Source organism: Medicago truncatula, chromosome 5 (genome assembly GCF_003473485.1).
Source record: "Medicago truncatula cultivar Jemalong A17 chromosome 5, MtrunA17r5.0-ANR, whole genome shotgun sequence".
NCBI lineage: Eukaryota > Viridiplantae > Streptophyta > Magnoliopsida > Fabales > Fabaceae > Medicago > Medicago truncatula.
Window position 1 is genome coordinate 41,456,769 of NC_053046.1, and position 20,516 is coordinate 41,477,284.

General features: G+C 30.5%; 2 protein-coding genes across 2 annotated transcripts; one reads left to right on the forward strand and one right to left on the reverse strand.

Moving 5' to 3' along the window:
• The first annotated feature begins 6,453 nt into the window (after positions 1–6,453).
• Positions 6,454–16,360, forward strand: LOC11432472 (uncharacterized). Its single transcript, XM_024785034.2, has 5 exons — positions 6,454–6,594; positions 8,479–10,051; positions 10,446–10,510; positions 14,791–15,673; positions 15,896–16,360. The coding sequence occupies exons 1-5, from the start codon at positions 6,591–6,593 to the stop codon at positions 15,972–15,974; spliced, it is 2,604 nt and encodes an 867-aa protein (XP_024640802.1). The 5' UTR covers positions 6,454–6,590; the 3' UTR covers positions 15,975–16,360.
• A 2,052-nt stretch (positions 16,361–18,412) lies between these two features.
• On the reverse strand, positions 18,413–20,516 carry LOC112422189 (uncharacterized). Its single transcript, XM_024785035.1, has 3 exons — positions 20,306–20,516; positions 20,121–20,210; positions 18,413–19,731 (listed from the first exon to the last, which is right to left on the reverse strand). The coding sequence occupies exons 1-3, from the start codon at positions 20,514–20,516 to the stop codon at positions 18,413–18,415; spliced, it is 1,620 nt and encodes a 539-aa protein (XP_024640803.1).

Below are 20,516 nucleotides of genomic sequence, written 5' to 3' on the forward strand. Positions count from 1 at the left end.
CATTTTATTTTAAATGAAATGAATTGAACTTTTATTCTAATAAAATGAATTTGTATTGCTATATTGGTTAAAGAAATCATCTACGACCATTTAAAAAAAAAAATTAAACGATATTCTTTCATTTAAATTGATAGAGTACATCAATAATATTTAGATTCAGAGTCATTAATAACAAAAATGATAAACCTACAAACAAACTCACAAAGTTCATGTTAATAACCTAAAACGGCAAAGTTCATAAGCCTACAAATATGATTGTATTCAGTGTTTGAAATACTCATGCCTTCAACCTTGAAGACGTCAAAGTCATTGTTTGAATTTGCACTTGATCAAAGTTAATATTACCATCTTAATTAAATAAACATCACGCTAAAATGAAAAATAAAAAACACATTGCATAAAGATGGAAAATCAAAACAAACAAGTTGTGCTACGACGACAAAACCACAAAAACATATCAATATATGTAGAAAACACTTAATTAACTAAAAGATGAAGGAAAAATAATTTGGAGGGTGATTTCAAAACAAAATTGACCTACTCACCCATCTTTATCAAATCAAGAAGAAGAAAATGGCGACGACTAGGACTTTGTAAGGATATGTGTGTGTACCACCTTGTTTTTTTTAATAACTTTACTTCGGTCACTTTAATTAAAAATATATATCAAGTTGACAGAAAGCGAATAAAAAAAAATAAGATTGATGAGTTCGACTTTGCTTCATTTATTGTCTATTTATAATATATATATATATATATATATATATATATATATATATATATATGGGGGTATATCAAGTGAGAAGAGTTCTTAAAATAAGAGGTGAGAAGGTTAAATGACAACCCTTGGATCAATCATTACCATGATATTTAATTTTAATTAATGTAGATAATCTTTTCACACTTTCTTCCCCTTGTCTCCCGCGTCTGTTGCTATTCTGCTCTTATCCCCTTTTTTCTCCTGCTGTAACGTATCCATAGTATCCATTGTTGCAGATTTTTCTTCAAATTTCACTTAGTGGGGTTCTGCACAAGCCTTTTTCTTCTTATTTTTCTGCCATCTTTATTCTTTTAATTAAAAAAAAAAAGTCATGACTTTTGTTGAACCAAAAATAAAATCATGATTTTAGAAGCAAACTATGATACTCATCTCAGCTGAGTAATTGCATCAAAATTACATAGATGGGACTCCTGGAGAAATGAGGATTAGTTTTTTTTTTTATATATATATATAAAAATAACGAAGAAAAGAGAAGAGAAGTAGGTAGAAAGATTTTGGAAAGATGAGTTGAATTCATTGTTTACAGTAAAATAATTTTGGGAAAATATAAACTCTTGTCTGTTATCTACAAAAAACGAGGGAGGAGAGAAGAAGATTGAAGAAAGAAAACGGAAGAGGAACAGTGCATACCTATGATAAGATAAATTTAATCTGAACCATTAACATTCATCCAATGGTTATAATTAAACCCTCTCATCTCTCGTAATAAGACTCCTCTCATTTGATATGTCATATATATATATATATATATATATATATATATATATATATATATATATATATATGTGATGGCTCACTAAGATCTATGGAGCAAATAAATAGAGAGAAGTCATCAAACTCGTGTCAATTATGCTATGTTTTGATTTTTTTGTTGTCAACTAAATTAATGACTAAAAATTCACCTTTAAAATGATAAGTTATCCAAGGTTCAAATATCAGTTCCTTCATATATTATACGATATTATTACCAACTAAATTAAATTCACGTGTCTATTTTGATGTTTTCTTATGTGCTAAATAATAATAATATCCACCCATATCTTTTTTTTTTTAAAAATACACCAATATCCTTTTTTTTCGGTTACAAATACAACTCCATCTTTCTTTGTAACGACAAAAAAAAAAAACACGGTTCCTTCAAAAACACAGTTTAAAATAGTATTTTGTGTTGAAAATTTTGTCGTCTTCATTTCGGTTTTATCTTTAGATACCTACTGAGTTGTGGTGCCGTTTAAGGGCGTTGACTACGGTAGGTAATCTTAATGGGTCTTTTACCGTAGGAGACTCAATTTTATTTTTTTTGTTGCTGAAAATTGATTATTAGCCTTTGGATATAGTAAGTAGCTATTGAATGACATGGATCTTTTAGCAAGTTGACCCATTAAAATTGTATATTTTAATCATTAAAGTTGTTCTTTTAAAAAGTTACTGATTTTGGAATGATTTGTACTAAAGGGTGTTTTTGTCAAAGATGGTATAACTGTAAAAAACCCAGCAACTATTTATTCAGCTTATGTTCCCCTACATTTAATATTTTCTGTCATTAACCAACTAAACGAGCTTGTAAATTCTTAAAAAAGCAATCCTTTAATTTTTGTTCATTGAATCTAAGGTTGGGGCATGCTTGATAAAACGTTCAATAATTTTAAAATTCATCGCATGTCTTTTGTATTATACTAAGTGTAACGTTCATTTTATTTTAAAAAATGTAACAAGGTTTACACATAAATAGGTTTTTTAAGATATTATTTGATTTTTTTTAGTTTGATTTTATTTAGAATTTTGACATTATGTGGTATTTTACCCTCATATTTAAAATTGAAACAATAAATCATCATTTATAATCACTTTATTTAATCACAATACTATCGACGGAGAATATTTCCAAATTTGTATCTCTTTAATCTTAAAATTTTGTTGTTTAGAAATAGGAAAATGTTGTATTCAGCGAAATTTTTTTTAACAAAAATTCAAGAACCGCTATTTCTTTTATTATGCTAACCCACATGTTTGGTAAGTGGGACCTCTTTTTTTGTTTTATTTTTTTGTTATAACTGCATTTTTTGATTCTTGAGGAATTCGTGAGAAATCTTTCGCGTTATATAGCATTGCTGTTAGAAATATTCTAAATTAATTCATTGCATGTTAAAAAAAAATATATTTTTTTTTATAAAAGAGTTCCTTAATGCTCCTAACATCTCTGTAAAAAGGTGTTAAAAAATTAAAATGTTGAAACATAATTAAACAAATTCTAAGAAAAGTTTTAGAATTAAAGTCCTCCCTCTGTTTTTAAATATAAGCAAAATTGAGTTGTTAGGTTCATTTATTTAATGATGTATGTGGTATATAATATGAACCACATATATCATTAAATGAATGAACCTAAAGTAAATTTTGCTTATATTTAAAAACGGATGGAGTAGAGAATGAAATTGGGGGTTGAATTTTTTCACTTAGACATCATTAACATGTCAAATTATTTTTCATTCGAGACTAAAAACTTATTTAACTCTTGTTGTATATTGACTATTCAACTAATAATATTCAATTATTTTTTTAAAAAAACTCACAATATTCAATATCTATAGTAAAATCGTAAATATATTTTCAACTATAGTTATTATATTTCTCTAAAAATAAATTGCAGCCATTATATTAATGGCGTTCAAGGAATAGCAACGTTGCTGGGAAAATAATTTTTTAATTCGGAGGAAATTTCAAGATTGTCCAACAGTTAAATAAATAACTTATATAGAATTTACCTCCAATAGTAGGTTACCAATGTACCACAACCTACAAACACATGTCATTTTGATAACAAAAAAAAAAAGTGTTTTATATGGCCTCCTACCGTAGGAGACCTATTCACGTCTCCTACCTTAAACGGGGCTCCGTTTCTGGTGGGCAACCTTAATAGGTCACCTACCATAGGAGACTTAGTGTTTTTTTTTTTTTTTTTCAAATGAATATAAACCATAGGATGAAGGTTAATCAACCATTGGATCAAGATGCTTATTATACACATCCAACACCCAATTACTTGCACTTTCTCGTTGATGGATATTGGATAATCACATGAGAATAATTGTGAAGAATTGCTGGGAAAAAACTCCAGAACGTGATGATTTAAATTTTGGGTTAATTATGTTTAAAGTTCTTATAAATAAATGAGCTTCCAACATTGATCCCTATTTAAATTTTATTAAATTTTTCATCCTCAACGTTTTTTTTCGTTTACAAGTTTGATCCTTGCCGTCAAATTGTGCTGACTAGGCTAACAAAATGCTGACTCAGACATGCCACATGGACATTTCAAGTGACATGGCTGCCATGTGGTAAATGACATCATATGTTTTTTGTCCCTATAAAATTGGGACCTTTTAAATTTAGTCCTTACTTAATTATAATAGTGTTTTTAGTCCATATAAAAAAATTATGCACTCAGTTTTAGTCCTTAGTAAATTTAAATTTGTTTAATTATGCTTAAACTTTTAAGATTTTGAACAATTTTTTGCACAAGTGTTAAGAACATTACGAAAAGTTCATCTACAAAAAATTATCTCAAAATTTTATTTCTGCGTCCAGAATTTTGTTACTTTTATTTTAAACTTTTGTCTATTAAAAAAATCCATATTTAATTTATTTCATATTAAAAAATTCTAAATTTATTAAACGAGCCGTTTGTAATGTTCTAAACTTGTATAAAAAAAAAATCATTCAAAAATTAAAGATTTTAAGGATAGTTACAAATTTTCCCATAATTTTTGTCAAAGCCTATCACTCTCCTTCATTCTTTTTTATTCTTCCAGATCCATCAAATATTTCACCCTACAAATATTTCTGGTCATTCCTTGAATTTGCCGGGAAAAAACCCAGATATGTGTTATTGTTTCTCTTTGTTACTACTTCGCTCTCTTCAATCTTCTTCGCTCCCACTCTTAGTTTTCCAATTCGAACCTTGAAAATCTACTGGTTCCGTTTCTCTCTCGAAAAGGTTGTTGCTGGATTTTTCAATGGTGAATATATTGTGGAGTTTTTGTATGTTGAAGTTGACGTGTGATTAAGTTGTTGAAATTGATGTCTTAGATGAATTTGCAAGCGAAGTTTAGAAGAGTGCCGCCAGCGTGAACGAGGTGATGAATAAAGTAGGAGAGAGTTTGGATTTTTCACCACCTCGTTCATGCCGACGACGCAGAAATATTATTAATTCTCACTTTAAATCCGAAATTAAATTATGGAAAAATAATTATTTTATGATGTTGAATTTCATCTTTAAATGCTCACCCAAAAATGCAGTGATGAGCTTGAATCATGTTTTATTTTTATTATTTTTAATTCAGTCAAAATAATCAACTGTCCAAAATTCTTGTCCATATTGTGATTTGTTGCTGTAGAATTGGGTTAAAGGTTGCTGCAATCTCAGTTGTTTGTGAGGAAGAAGGCTCCGTACCAAGAATGAGAGGAGAGGAGAGGAGAGGAGGGGGAAAAAGGAAGAAAATAAAAATATATTAGGTGTTTGTTGGTTTATGTTAACTATCATAGAGGTTCATAATCCAACGACTAACTTCTATTTATTTTGTAAAAAAAATAAAAATTCAAGTCTCCTACCGTAGAAGATCTAAAGAGATCTTCCACCGTAGCCTTAGCCTTTTTTGACCTTATCCACGTGACTCCTTTCGTTTTCTTACCTAATTTCATAGTTTCTTCTACGTCAAGGAACAAGGGGGCATGCATATTACGTTAAAAATAATTGGAGACTTTTCTTATGTATTGTAAGGATGTTAATCACGGTACACGGTTATATTGATATATGCACCAATGTAGAACATATGTTGGAATCGGAATTTCTGAAGTTGTTGGTATACATGGTAACAGTTGCTTAAATTTTAAGAATGGGTCAAATTATAAAGAAAAAATATATACTTTTTTTTAAAATAACTTTTAAAATATGTGATTCGAGCAAACAAATTGAAATTCAACACTGATTCCAATTATTTATGAATTATTGATACAAGGTGAGTTCAAATTAAAAGAAAGTTTAAATCAAACTTGAATCAAATTTCAAGTTAAACCAATTTATATTGGATCGAATCGAGATAAGACCAATGCGACTCAACTTAACTCTTCAAAGAGATGTAGCTTTATATAAATATTTATATATTTATTAATATAACAAGTATAATTTAAGACGCAATTTATTTTTATGAGTTCACTAAATAATACCTTTATTTTTTTGGTGTTAGCATGGTCTAAACATATGTTAACTCTAGTTTATACAATGAAACAAGGGGGATATATTCGTTATTTATGTTGAAAATAATATTTTTAGTCTTTATGTTTAAAATAATTTGACACACTTGTCTAATATTTTGTTTTTTTTAGGAAAGTACGTGTTAACTGTTAACCATTGGAGTAGCTATTTTTTATTTTCCTTAATAAGTTGGAAGTTTCTCGGATATATTGGTACAGTTGTGGTTTGGTTTCCTAGAATGATCACCAATATTGACCATAAGTTTCCTTAACAAGAACAAAAATATATTGACCATAAGTTTCTAACGATGCAAAGTCAGCTTCTTATCCTCACTTCTTTATTATAACTATAATAAAAATGATAATTTATTACTACTATATATGTACAATATATATTAATCTTTCTTCTTGTCAAGAGCACCTACAAGTATATATACTTCCCCATCTATCTATCTATCTGCTCTGAGGCTCTAACCCTTTGTTGTTGGCTTTGGTTTGAAGCTAATTAAGAGACAATTTTCTTTCCCTCATACAGTACATCATTTCTGCATGCTGCAACATGTGTGAGTTCAATTTCGTTCACTCAATTCTCCTCTATCTCTTGCGTAAATCGTTACATATTATATGTTTGTGTGAAATTAATAAGTGTCACAAACTGGTGGATTCAGAAATTTTCTTTGATGGAGACTAGAAATAGTCTATATTTCAAAAAAATAAAAAATAAAGTTATGCTAACAAGTCGTCTAAAAAATTTCTTAAGGAATTCATTAATAACAAAATTGTCTTAGAAATATAATTAAGGCTAACATTGTGAAAGTATTAAATGCATAATTTTCTTTATAAAAATTACTCCTTTGATGGAGTACTTTTTCTATTCCTTAATTAAACAATATTATAAGAGCACTCATTAACATTTTTCAAAAAATACTACTTCCTCCGTCCCAAATTGTACGACGTTTTGGGTATTTCACACGCATTAAGAAATGTAATTAATTTTGTGTGAGAAAGAGATATTATGAGTTGTTTTACAAAATTGTCCTTAATAAATGATATGGGAAAGATAAATGAATGACTTGAGAGTAGAGAAGGCAATAAATAGTGAAGGATATAATAGAAAAAGTAACATTAATGATTCATTGGTATTGTAAAGCAACATACAATTTGGGACAATTTTTTTTTTCAAAGTGACATACAATTTGGAACGGAGGAAGTACAAGATTTATCTAAACGCATAACTATGATGATGAAACAAACTCAAAATACATGGATTAGTTGATTAAAGTAAAAAATCTATTTTTTAAAGATTACTCTATCTAATTCTTATTATAAGAAGAAAAATAAAATTAATGTTTAGGTCATTGAATATCTTATGTATCATTGGTAACATAAGTCAAATACATCAGATATTTAATAAATATAAAAGTATATATTTTTCTTATAATAAGGATATGAGTGAGTAGTTGTGAGTAAAATTAGTATTAGTTGGTGGACCTATTAAGATTTAGGGTGTGTTTTTTTTCAAGTTATATTTGTAGATTTTTGGGAATAAAATTATAAAAATACATATGTCTATGTTTGTTACAAGTTTGCTAAATTTTATTCCCAGATATGAAATATTCCTGGGAATAGAAAAGTTTTCCCAAAGAAAATGATGGGAATAAAGTTCCCATGAAGATGGGAATAAAATTATCTCTAATAACCTATTAAAATCCCTATTTTTAAGGTTCCATGGAATATTATAATATTAACCAAACATCTTTTTTCTAAAGGCTTAATATCAGTTTTCGGCCCCTAACTTTCGTGAAGTTGCGATTTTAGCCCTCTAAGAAAAAAAATTACAAAATCGTCCCCTAAGTTTTGCAACTGTAGCAGTTTTGGCCCCCCAAGGCCAATTTTTGGTAAAAAAAATTATTAAAAAAAAACATGTGGCACCTCACTTAGGGTGTCACGTCAGCGTAGACCGGGTCAAAATTAGCCTTGGGGGTCAAAATTGCCACATATGCAAAACTTAGGGGACGGTTTTGTAGTTTTTTTTTCTTAGGGGGTTAAAATCGCAAATTTGGGAAAGTTAGGGGGATAAAACTGCTATTAAGCCTTTTCTAAATAACTTGGAATAAATTTCTCATCTTTTTTTTTTTTTGTCAAGTATTCTAGTGGCTAGAACTCACACAATTAATTGTGGAGAAGTGGGGCGTCCGGGGTTCGAATCTCAGCCCCTGCATATAATATGCAATATTCCTACCAACTGAGCTAAACTCACGAAGATAAATTTATCATCTTTATATTCAAGGAATGTTATTACCAAGAATAAATTTAGTAAACTTGAAACAAACACACCGAGGGTAGTGATATTTATAGTAGTAGAATTTAATGAAGGAAAATCTTGTTTTTAAGTTAACGTAATAAAATCATCTTTAATTTTAAGTTAACGTAATAAAATTTTGTAGCAGGAAAAAAACGCTATGCTATTGCTCAATATAGCGCTCTTGTTGTTATTGATGGGTTACGAACGGTGTTACATGAAGTTAGTGTGAAGCAACATCTATCTAAATTGGTTGGCAAACTCTATAGGCAGTTGGAAGAAAAAAAGAACGACCTGATTTCAAATCGTGATCGTGTGAGTGCAAAATATAAAGCAATTGATCATAGAATTGATAAGGTGAGCGATGATGTGATCAAGTGGCTAAAAGAAGCAGACATACTCATACAAGAGGTAGAAAAACTCATACAAGAGGTAGAAAAACTCATACAAGAGGTGAAGAATCTGAAAATACAATCTGGAGTACCATCATGGAATGAATATCGAGAATTGCAAAAAAAAATAATAAGACTGAATGAGAAATGTGAATTTGACCCATTTTCAACTCGAATTCCAAGTTTAGAGCACTTTTCTAATGGAAATATTATGTGTTTTAAGTCTAGAGAGGAGACTTCAGATCAACTTTTAGAGGCATTCAAGGATGATGATTGTTCTATGATTGGCTTGTATGGTAAGCAGGGATCTGGTAAAACAGCATTGGTGAAAGCAATGGGTGAGAAAGTCAAGTATTTAAATATTTTTCATGAAATTTTATTTGTCAGTGTGACCAAAAACCCAAATATCACAGCAATGCAAGATGAAATTGCTGACTCCTTGAATATTAGATTTGATGAAGCCGAAAGAGCAAGACTAATATCTTCCACCATAGAAAATATGGATCGTCCAATACTTGTGATCTTTGATGATGTTCGGGAAAAATTCAACCCAGAGGATGTAGGCATTCCACTGAAAAGTAATCGATGCAAGGTCCTTTTGATCACATTTTTCCAACAAGACTGTGACTTGATGTACTGTCAAAGGAAGATTCAACTTAATCCCTTATCTACAGAGGAAACTTGGACTTTGTTCAAAAAAAAATCAGGTAGTATTCATGATGAGTACTTATGCTCGATTGACTTATTGAATCTCGCACGTGAAGTTGCTTCCAAATGTGAAGGGTTACCTAGAAAAGTAGAAGATGTAGGACATCGCTTAAGAGGTGAACCAATAGAGAAATGGAAAGTATTGCTAGACAGTTTGAAACATTCGTTAACTAAATACCAAATTTTCCTCAGTTTTAGAGGGATAGATACCCGCGACACATTTACAGGTTCTCTTTATCATGCTTTAGACCAAATGGAATTCACAACCTTCTTTGATGGTGATGGCCTACACACTGGAGACCAAATTTCACCAACTCTTTTAAATTCAATTGAAGCAGCAAGGCTTTCAATTGTTGTTTTGTCTGAAAACTATGCAAGTTCCACATGGTGTCTTGATGAACTTGTCAAGATTCTTGAATGTAGGAAATCGAATAATCAATTAGTTTGGCCGATCTTTTTCAAAGTGGAGCCATCAGAAATAAGGTATATGAGAGAATGTTATGGCAAAGACATGGCTCGACATGAAAGAAGATTTGGAATAGACTCGGAGAGAGTACAAAAATGGAGATCAGCTTTGATCGAAGTGTCTAATATATCCGGAAAGACTTATAGATCCGGGTAAGTAATATGCTTTCACATACTTCTATTTTTGCTTCATTCCTAACCAATATATCTACTCTAGTAGTGATAGGTGTTAAGACTATGATATAATATAATTCGGTCGTTTTTTAAGGATTTTGAATTCTTAAACAACAAATTTAGTCTTCTTTATATATAGCTATCATAAGCATGAATTTGCTGACAAGAAATTTAGACCTGAAAGGTTTTGTTGTATACATTTTATTTTAAGTTTCACTGCAGTTTTGTGTTCTATGTGACAATTTGTTCTTGTGAAAAATTGATAGTCAGATTAACCTATATATATTTTGTCTAAATAATTTTTGAAAACTAAAATAAAACCATAATTATATATGCATGGCTTAATTGAAACGTTTTGTGCATACTTTTGCAGGTACGAATATAAACTTATTCAAGAGATCGTGGAAGATGCTAAAACTCATGTGCAAAACAAAACATGTACATATGGACTACAAAGATTACAAAGATATTAAAAGTCACTTTGTATCGTATGGAATGTTTGTCTAGGTAGGATTCAGTAGCAGTACCAATATTTGTTGTGATTTTATTTTCGTGTAATTAATTAATGGTGACAACTAGGGTATTCATGGAAGAATGATGGGTAATTTATCTCAATCAATACACATTAGCCACATAAGCACATTTTTAAGTGGTATCCATGAATTATGTTGACCCCACCAACAAATTGCTCATTTTCATTGGTTGGTGGGTAAATTACCCACCATTCTTCAAAGGTAATTAAAAAAAACCTTAATTAATTAATTAAGGGTTACATACATAGCCAATGAAAAGAACAATTGATCATGTAGTGTAATTAATTAGTATGACAACTTGGTACACCAAAATAGTTCTACGTTATGTTTGATACTTATCTAATCTAATGTTTGTGTTAATCAAAAATTCAATATATAGGAAACTGTTTTGTATTTTAATTAATTATGGGGTCAAAATCACAACTTTTAAAAAGATAGGAGGTTAAAAATACAATTAAGCTTATATTTTATTGAGTGGTTGCTAGTTGCTACTACTTCTCTCGGTTATATAGTCCTTCTCTCCAAGAATAATCACCAATATTGACCATAAGTTTTGACAATAACATTGACCATATAAGTTGAAATCGGATTCCCTGAAGTTGGGTATTAATTACAATTTGGCAAGTGTATTGAATTGTATTTTAATTAATAATAGTGATTATATAATTTATCTGTTTTAAGTTATACGTCACTTTAGCAATTTCGTATAGATTAAAAAATATAATTATTGTTGTATAGAAAAAGTAATTTTGAATTGTTTTATAAAAATATCATTCATTAATGGTATGAAAAACAAAAATTAAAAAAATTGGAAAAAGATAAAGTAATAAAAAGTAAGGGGCATAATAGAAAAAAAAAACATTAATGATTCATTAATATTGTAAAGTGATATATAATTTGAAATAAACAAATTTTGTTAGAATGACATATAATTTAAAACGATGGAGTGTAATAATGTGTGTCTTTACAATGTATATGTTAATAAATCTATCGTAAAAATTATGTTTCGAAAATTGTGCATTCATCAGCTCCTTAAAATTTCGAAGTTGTTTTTTAAATTCAAGATTTTTCATTTTAATTTCATTAAGAGGTGCCCTTGGTACACAATTAAACATGATTCAATGTTATTCTATTTGAAAAATGAAATGCAAAGTTTTCCATACAAAGTTTCTATCTTTAAAGCACTAAAAAGTATTATAAGGACACATATTAGCACTCTCTTATCTTAACTGCTCAACAAATGAAGTTATTTGTAATTCGGTTGAAGTTGAATGAAATTTTGCTTGATTTAGTAACCTAGGGAAAATTGCAAATTTGATTAGGAATGATAAAGAATATAATTCTCTCCTTTTCATTATCAGGTTAACACAACTAAGTTTTACAAAAATAATTTTAAATTGGCAATGTAGGTTTAGTCAATTTCCTTGTTTCAATATCCTTTGTTTCTTATCAATAACCCTTAAATTCTTAAGTGATTAATTATCACTTTAAGCTTTTAAGAACATCAATTTAGAATGAACGCATGGTAATTTTTTTATATGTTATTGCATCAGGAAGATAAGCAAGAAGAATAAAACCCTAACTATAATAGCTTACCTTGCAAGTAACTAGCTTAGATTAGTTTTAGTTAGTTACTGAGTAATGTTCCTATGCTTCTAGGTTCATGTTAGTTAGCATGTGGATATAACAACTTATAAATACTTGTTATACAAGCTTATTCAATCAATGAGAATCATATTTTCCATTCCATTTCTAAACTCATAATATATGTTTCTATAGTAAATAAATTCATGACGAAAGATCTTAGTTTTGGTTATCACTACTACCTATTTTTCATTGGCAAAGTATCAATCTTATAATCAACTCGATAGTGATCAAGTATAGAAAAACATTAAGAATAAGACTCAATTATTTCGAACAAAACATCAATTGAATAGTTGTTAACTATATAATTATAAGACATACTAGAAGAAGATGAAATTACACTCGACATGAGTTCTTAAATCTTCAAACTATTTGTTCCGAAAAGTCTATTAATGTTCTAGCCATCTTCTTAAAATGCCAAATGTCATAACCATATGAAAAACTCACAAAACCCCTTAAATGTTGTCATTAAATTACGTCATCTCCTGGTGGCAATCCAAACACATATGATAAGGAAGTCACAAGTTTAACTTTGTCTGCTATATAACAATTAATATTTGACATTCAAAAACAATATTTTTTTTTTAAGAAATTAAATTAATCCACCTAAATTAGCATTAGAGAGTATCAAATCTCAAACCTTAAGGAGGAGCACACTCTCATATCCCAAATCAATACCACCTAACCAACCCAAGTGGGTTATTTTTAAAAAATATATATTAATTTTATCATAGGCTATAGATTGGCCTTAATTAAAGTTTTTAAAGCTTAGTCTTCATAAGCTTAACTCATTTGGTATAGAAATAATACATAATATACGTATGGGCATATATGGGGTCGGAGTTCGAACTCCGAACACCTTACTTATTCACTTTTAAGATAAATTTAGCTTAACCATAGAACCTATAAAAAAAATTATTTTTTGTGGTGATTATGTACTTTTTTTGGTTGTGAGAGCCTATAAAATTTATTTAAAAACAATGCAAACCGTACGTACAATCAACTTGGCATGCTAGTTGATGTGATATGACTAGATCAACTGATCGATCCTCAATTTTTTTTAAAGTTTGGTGAGTTCGAATTTGAGTCAACTTCTATTGTTTACAAACGATGCTTCGTATGAAATAATATCACTTCATTACTATTATAACCTACTATAATTTATTACTACTATCTATATATTAATCTCTCTTCTTGTCAAGAGAGCCTACAATTATATATAGATAGATGGGTAAACTATGGTTCACCATCACACTTGACAACACCTTGTCTACTGCTCTATCTCCAACCCTTTGTTGTTGACTTTCTGGTTTTGAAGCTAAAAGACAATTATTCAAACTTCACTCATACAATTCATTCTTTCTTTTTTTTTGACACAGACAATTCATTCTTTCTGTCTCCTGCAATATGTGTGAGTTCAACTTCCTTTCCTTTTTCTTCACATTACAAGTATCTTCATTTTAGTAGTATTCACTTGCAACTTTACTACTATTGCTGCTCTTGTGTATATCTTTCTAAGTTTCATAGGTAGAAAAAAGGAAATTAGCAAATGCTAATTAACAAAGGTCACAACGACACTCTAGTTAAAAAGTTTAAAGTGAAAATTTTATCTTGAGAATTGTGTGTATTCATTGTATTGATGATACATTCAAAAGCATTTTATTCTATATAATTTTGTTTTAATTGTTTCTTTTTTTGAATCATTATCGAATGTTCTTGGAACATTTGTTAGCGACCCATATGTTTATAAGTGATGAAGACCAAGTACATTTGTTTGAATTTTTTAACCATATTCCTAAAGACGGCTTAGGTTGTTTCAATTGGAGCAGGGATCTATTATGAGTAAGAGCATCATATATATAAATTTGCAGCAATATTGAATGCACATGATATTTTATTTTTCCACACACTAACCTTTTATTTTTGAAAACATAATTATACATCATAATTATTCTTTATGATTTTTCATATTATGGATACATTGATTAATTTTCTCATTTTTAATTTTAATAAAAATCATTCTATATAATTAACTAAATAGTCATTTAATCATTCATTTTTAATGCAATTTTGCTTCCGATTCTTAATAATATTAATAGTAGAGTTTTTTTTCATGCAGCCCACAAGTAATATTTGAAATAACTCTAAAACTATGTATTGTTGTTAATCTATATATGTATATTAGTGTGTGTAACACTATAAACAAATTGAAAATACAGCGGGGGCACTAACCCCCACACCGCCTAACCCAAACAATTGGGTTCAAGTTGTTCATGAATTCCATTCGAAAAATTTGAGTTAGATTTCTAGATGGAACAATTATTTGAGAATTTGAATTTTCTAAATTCTTCATTGCATAGGCCTCAACACTTAAGAACACAAACTAGCTCACTAAGTTCCTCCACTTCAATTGAGCCTATGAAAAAATCCAACACATAATTTCCAACATAAGTAAAATCATTTTAAGTTCTGTTATAAGTTAATATACAAATATAGCTAAAATTATGCTGATTTAGTTTCTATTATAATAATATTTTGCAGCAAGCAAAAAACCCTATGCTGTTGTTCAGTATGGTTGTCTTCTTGTAACTCATGCGGTAAAGAAGGCGGTAGAGGAAGTTGATGGAAATAAATGTTTATCTGATTGGTTTAGCAAAGGCTATATGAAAGTTGAAAGACAAAAGAAGAAACTCATTTCAAATCGTGATCGTGCGCGTGCAAAAGTTGAAGCAATTGATTGTAAAACTGAAAAGGTTAGAGATGTTGTGTTTGAGTGGCTAAAAGAAACAGACATGATCATACAAGAAATGGAGAATCTTACAATACAATCAAAACCGCCATCATGGAATGAATTTAATGAATTATATGAAAAAATAAAGGCACTAAATGGGAAATGTGAAGGGTTACCTGAAAAAATTATAAAGGTGGGATCTTCCTTCGGAAGTAAACCAATTGAGGAATGGAAAGCATCACTTGCTAAATGGCAGATTTTCCTCAGTTTTAGAGGGGAAGATACTCGTCAGTCTTTTACAGGTTTTCTCTATGATGCTTTGTGCCGGGAGGGGTTCAAGACCTTCATGGATGATGAGGAACTGAAAGGCGGGGAGGAAATTTCATCATCTCTAGTCAAAGCAATTGAGGCATCAAGGATTTCAATTGTTGTTTTTTCTGAAAACTTTGCAGATTCTCCTTGGTGTCTAGATGAATTGGTCACTATTCTTAAGTGTAAAAAGATGAAGAACCAAAAGGTTTTGCCAATCTTTTACAAAATAGAACCGTCCGATGTAAGGCATCAGAAAAACAGCTATAAAAGAGCCATGGCTAAGCATAAAAAAGAGTTTGGAAATGACTCTGAGAAGGTAAAGGAATGGAGGTCAGCTTTATCTGAAGTTGCTAACTTGAAAGGAATAGCTTCCAATTGTAGGTATGTAACATGCTTTCAAATATTTAAGTTCCTAACATTTTTAAGAATTAATGGCTTTGTTAAAATGTTGTTAGACATGCAGAATTGTGTGTTGTTAATGTTTTGTTTTCAGCTCATGTGCAATTTTGTATCTTGTGAAGAGTAATTTTAATTTTTTATATTCTAATGGATAAGATGAAAACATTGTGCATTCATGAATTAATATTTCTTTCAATTTTGCAGCTACGAATATAAACTAATCGGAGAGATTGTGAAAATGACCAATGATATTAAAAATAGTTTGTGTATGCAAACGGACTAGAAGGAAGGTTTCCAATTTTCTTATAATGAAGTCATGCATGCAATTAGTTGTTTGTTAAGAAATGGATTGAAGTTGTAACTTATTGTAATATTTAGAGACAAACATTATGTCACTTGATCTACTAGTCAAAGCCTTGAGGCCTAAGGTCTTTCATGAGCTTATTGTCCATATGATTGTTATCAATAAGAATGTCTATTGCTTTTGGTTTAAATACTATTACACGGTTGAGACTCGGACGAGTTAGTTAGACTTCTGGTTAGGAAGTTAGTTTCTTAACTGAATTAGTTAGGGATTTGTTAGCAAATACATTTGCTTCACTATTGTACATAAGTTTAACCCTTTGTATTTTTCATTCATTGAATCAATTTAATCAAGTATCTTTCATTCTTTCCTCTCTATTTCTCTCCATAAACTGTGCGAGTCCCTTAGTCATATCAAATACGGATACAAACTTTGTTATGATTTTCTACGGAAATAAAGTATGAGGTCATATTGATGCAGTTCTTGAAATCATTTTTAAATGACTTTTTGCAAAACTTTAACAAAAATGTGAATGGTGTAATGAATGGTACCAAAAAAATTGAAGACATCGCTATATAAGCAAGTACCTCATTCTTCAGTGTAGTTCCTGTAACGATTATTTTTAATGTCTATTTTGTTTTTACCAATGTCTCATTGTCTTCTAATTGAAATGTTCAATATAGTCATTGGTAGAGTCAATGCATTTCACTTTTGTGATTCAACCTTCTGTAGCCAAATTACTTGCAGTGCAAGGACGAAAAAATAAACCTTACAATGGTTTCTTTGAAAGATTAACAAAGGAATCTTAACACTATAACAGATTCATAAACCTTACCCCTTTGTGAGACAAGGCAATGCTAACCAACAATAAGAGTAAGTAAAATGTAAAAAACACAAGCTTTATCCTTGAATTTAGGAGAGACGTGCTCATTGTTCCTTTGTTGCATTCTATTTTGTAAGAATAAACATTTCTCTTGTCATGGCCAGCAAGTGACCCTGAAAGTACATTGAATTGGAGAATGAAATATACTACACCCTCCGGTCACATATATAAGCAAAAAAAAACATCAATCTTTGGTCACAAATATAAGCAAAATTAACCACTTTTACACTATTATTCCTAATATACCCCTTTAAAGTCTTTTGTGGATTTCAATCACCTATTGGAATACACGTACACCAATACATTTCAATTCAATTCTCCATAATGCATTCATTTCAATTCTTCATAACAACTTTTCATAACTCTTGGTGTACCCAATACATCTTCTTCTTTTCAATTATAAAAACTCATTTTACGGTCTTCTACCACCCATACATCTTCTTCTTTTCAACTCAAAAAAAAAAATGGCATCCCCACAAAAATGGTTTGATGAAGTACCCTCATTTGATTTGGGCATTGACAGCAACTTGGAAGATATTTCCCTTCTTGTTGTTGAAGACTCACTTGATGGGGATGGAGATACCAACCTAATTCAAGATACTTTGTTTGAAGGTGAAGTGATGTCAAAAAGTGATGATGAGGTCACAACAAAGCAAACATGGGTGTTTGAAGATCTAGCATTTGGAGGGCAGTACAAGAACAATTTTGACTTGAACAAAGCCCCTAATGAAGATGGGTCTTCTATGAGTGTTTGTGGTGAAGTTCCAGAGGTAATGCAATCTAGAAGAGTGAAAAATCTGCGTCAAAAATTCGTCCAACCATGTGAGAGAGCTTTCCTGAACTTAAACATGGAAAACTTTGATCTGAATGAAGTTCCAGTAGAAACAATGGACTCTAGAGATAAGATTGAGGAGTTGAAGGATGAAGAGTTGGAGAATGGACTTGAGATTGAGGAGTTGAATAATGAAGAGTTGAGGAAAGGGATTGAAGATGTGCTGAAAATATACATAGATTCATTGAACTAGGTGTGGCATAGAAAGAGTTGATGTTTTTGGGTATTGGAATGAGTTTTTTTTTTTTGTAACCTGTTATCTTTGGTTAATCCTTCTTTCATAATGAAACTACACATCTCTTTATAAAATTGTATTTGTCCCGATTATAATATTTTATTTTCTTTCTTTTACTTATAATTCCTCAACTTTCACGTCTGCGTTCATTTGTTTGCATGCATTGCACTACGTGTGGCAAGATAAATTGAAATGAATTGTGTGAATCTAACATGGAACATAAAAAAGTGGATTTTCTTATGTTAGTGGCATTGCATGTGGCATTACGTGTAGCCTTAAACAAATTATCTTCCCTCTAAAGCTGCCATGTTATTTTATCTTTATGTAAATAAAGAAACAATAATTATTCAGTAGGCACACTAAAAATACTGAAAAATTTCTTGAAATAAAAAAGTTTCCTCAACATTATACAAGTACACCAAAAGAAATCATGAAATACAAGTACTTAAGAGTTTAAGTTTCTACCCTCATATCTCCTCAACATTATACAAGTAGTCAAAAGTTTCTTGAAATAATTCCGGGTCACATTTTAGTTGTGTGGGTAACATGCCTCTCCTAAGCAACATCTCTTTCTCCATGTGAGGAATTTTGTAGTTGTTGGATCCTTTCGCCTTCATTATCTCAATCATACAAGATTGAAGTGTGAGAAAAATGTTGTTCGAACTTTGGGCGGAAAAAGCATCAAAAGATTTCTCCACAGCTTCAATAAGTGCATCAACCGAATTAGTTACTTCCTGTTGCTGCAAGGATTGAATGGCAGAAAAAAAGCCTAAATCCAATACGTTCAAATCGGGAGAATTAGGAGGTTGAAAAGTCAAACGAATGTCGAATCCCCCATCGCAAGCCGCTCTACAAAACTCTTCATCATCTAGAGGCACATGACAAGGTGCATTATCTTGTTGAATGTAAATTGTTTCATGTGCATATTCTCGTGGCCATTTTTCTTTGATTGCCGGTAAAACTTCGTCGATATACATCTTTCGAGTGACTTCTCTATTTATAGAAGTGATTGGTTTTGTTTCAAGTGTCCCGGCAGGTCTATTGATGCTAGACCTTTGTGCTGGTACCTTGTGAACTATTGGAAAGCAACCAATTTTTCCTGAGAAGGTCTCATTACCATCACCATCAAATCTTGGCCTAGCCACAACAACTAAAAACATGACCTTACCGATGTAATTTTTGTTCCTACACATACGATGTGGCTCATCCTCATCAGCAAGAAGGTAATAGTTTGATGACTTTTTCGTTATATAGAACCATTTTTCATCAATGTGAACAACATTATACATAGGCTTAAACACTGGATCATGTGGTATGCTACTCTCCTCAAGCATATCCAAGCAGAATTCAATACGAGCTTTCAAATTATTATCATTCAAATATGGTTTGAGCACATTCGAATGTCGGCGTAAGACCCCTTCTTTTATGTACTTCAGCAAAGTTGTCTTGGTTTTAAGCCCCAAGACAGTTTGTAAAGATCGAAGAGTGCTACGCTTAGCTAATGAAGCATTGCGCATTTTGTCGAAATCTATTTGGATCCTTTTTCGACCACAATTTTTTGATTTCTTATGACACGGATCACCCGTTTTTTTTACTTGCCTCCAAATCCGATAAATGACATCTTGAGAGACTGAAAAATAAGATGTCAATGTTCTGACAATCCCACGACAAAGTTTACCATTATAACTTGAATTTAACAATAAATGAGAAACAAGCTTCCGTTGATTGTTGTCGAGAAAAGAACGTTTGTTATTAGATTGTTCAATTTCCTCAACGATAATTGCCTCTACATGATTAAAAAAAGAAGTTCTTATTGTTATTATATACAAGAAGAAAAAATACAGAAACGTAAGAAAAAAACAATGTTTTAAAATTAAAACATTGTGGTCACAGTTTGCAACAAAATTATGTATATCTCTCTTCATTGCCTCCCAAAAAATTAATGCATCAACTCTCTTATACACACTCTGTTTCGAATTAACAGCCGTTTAAGGTTTCTTTCTACATGCTAGTTTTACGAAATTAACCATATTTATTAAGAAAATGCATGCTTGATAATATCTTTGGTTAATAAAAAAGTTCCAATAAAATTACATACACCAAGCAATTATAATACAGCAAGCAATGATAATATCTCAAACAATGGTGTGTAATAGTTTGAATTAGTTGTCTCACCTTCATTTAATGTATAACTCATATCTTCATCTTCTTCACTAAATAAGTCACCCATGTCTTCATCTTCACCATTTGTATCATCTTGGGTCCCTGAAACAAAAAGTTATAAAAAATAAAGTAAGAAAAGAAAACTCATTTGATTATACTACATTATAGATTCCTCAGCTTCAATGAAACTAATTTACCTCTAAATATATCATCAGCTTCATTTCCACCAGTGACATTTTCAGCATCATTTACACAATCATCTTCAAGTGACGGGACAACATTCAAGTCGAAAATGTAATCTTCATCGTAAGGCTGCACATTTAAGTCGATGGGCAACACATCTCTGTTTTCATCGGCGACGCCGTCGGCATCATTATAAGGTTCGTTCAAGTCAATATCAAAATCCAT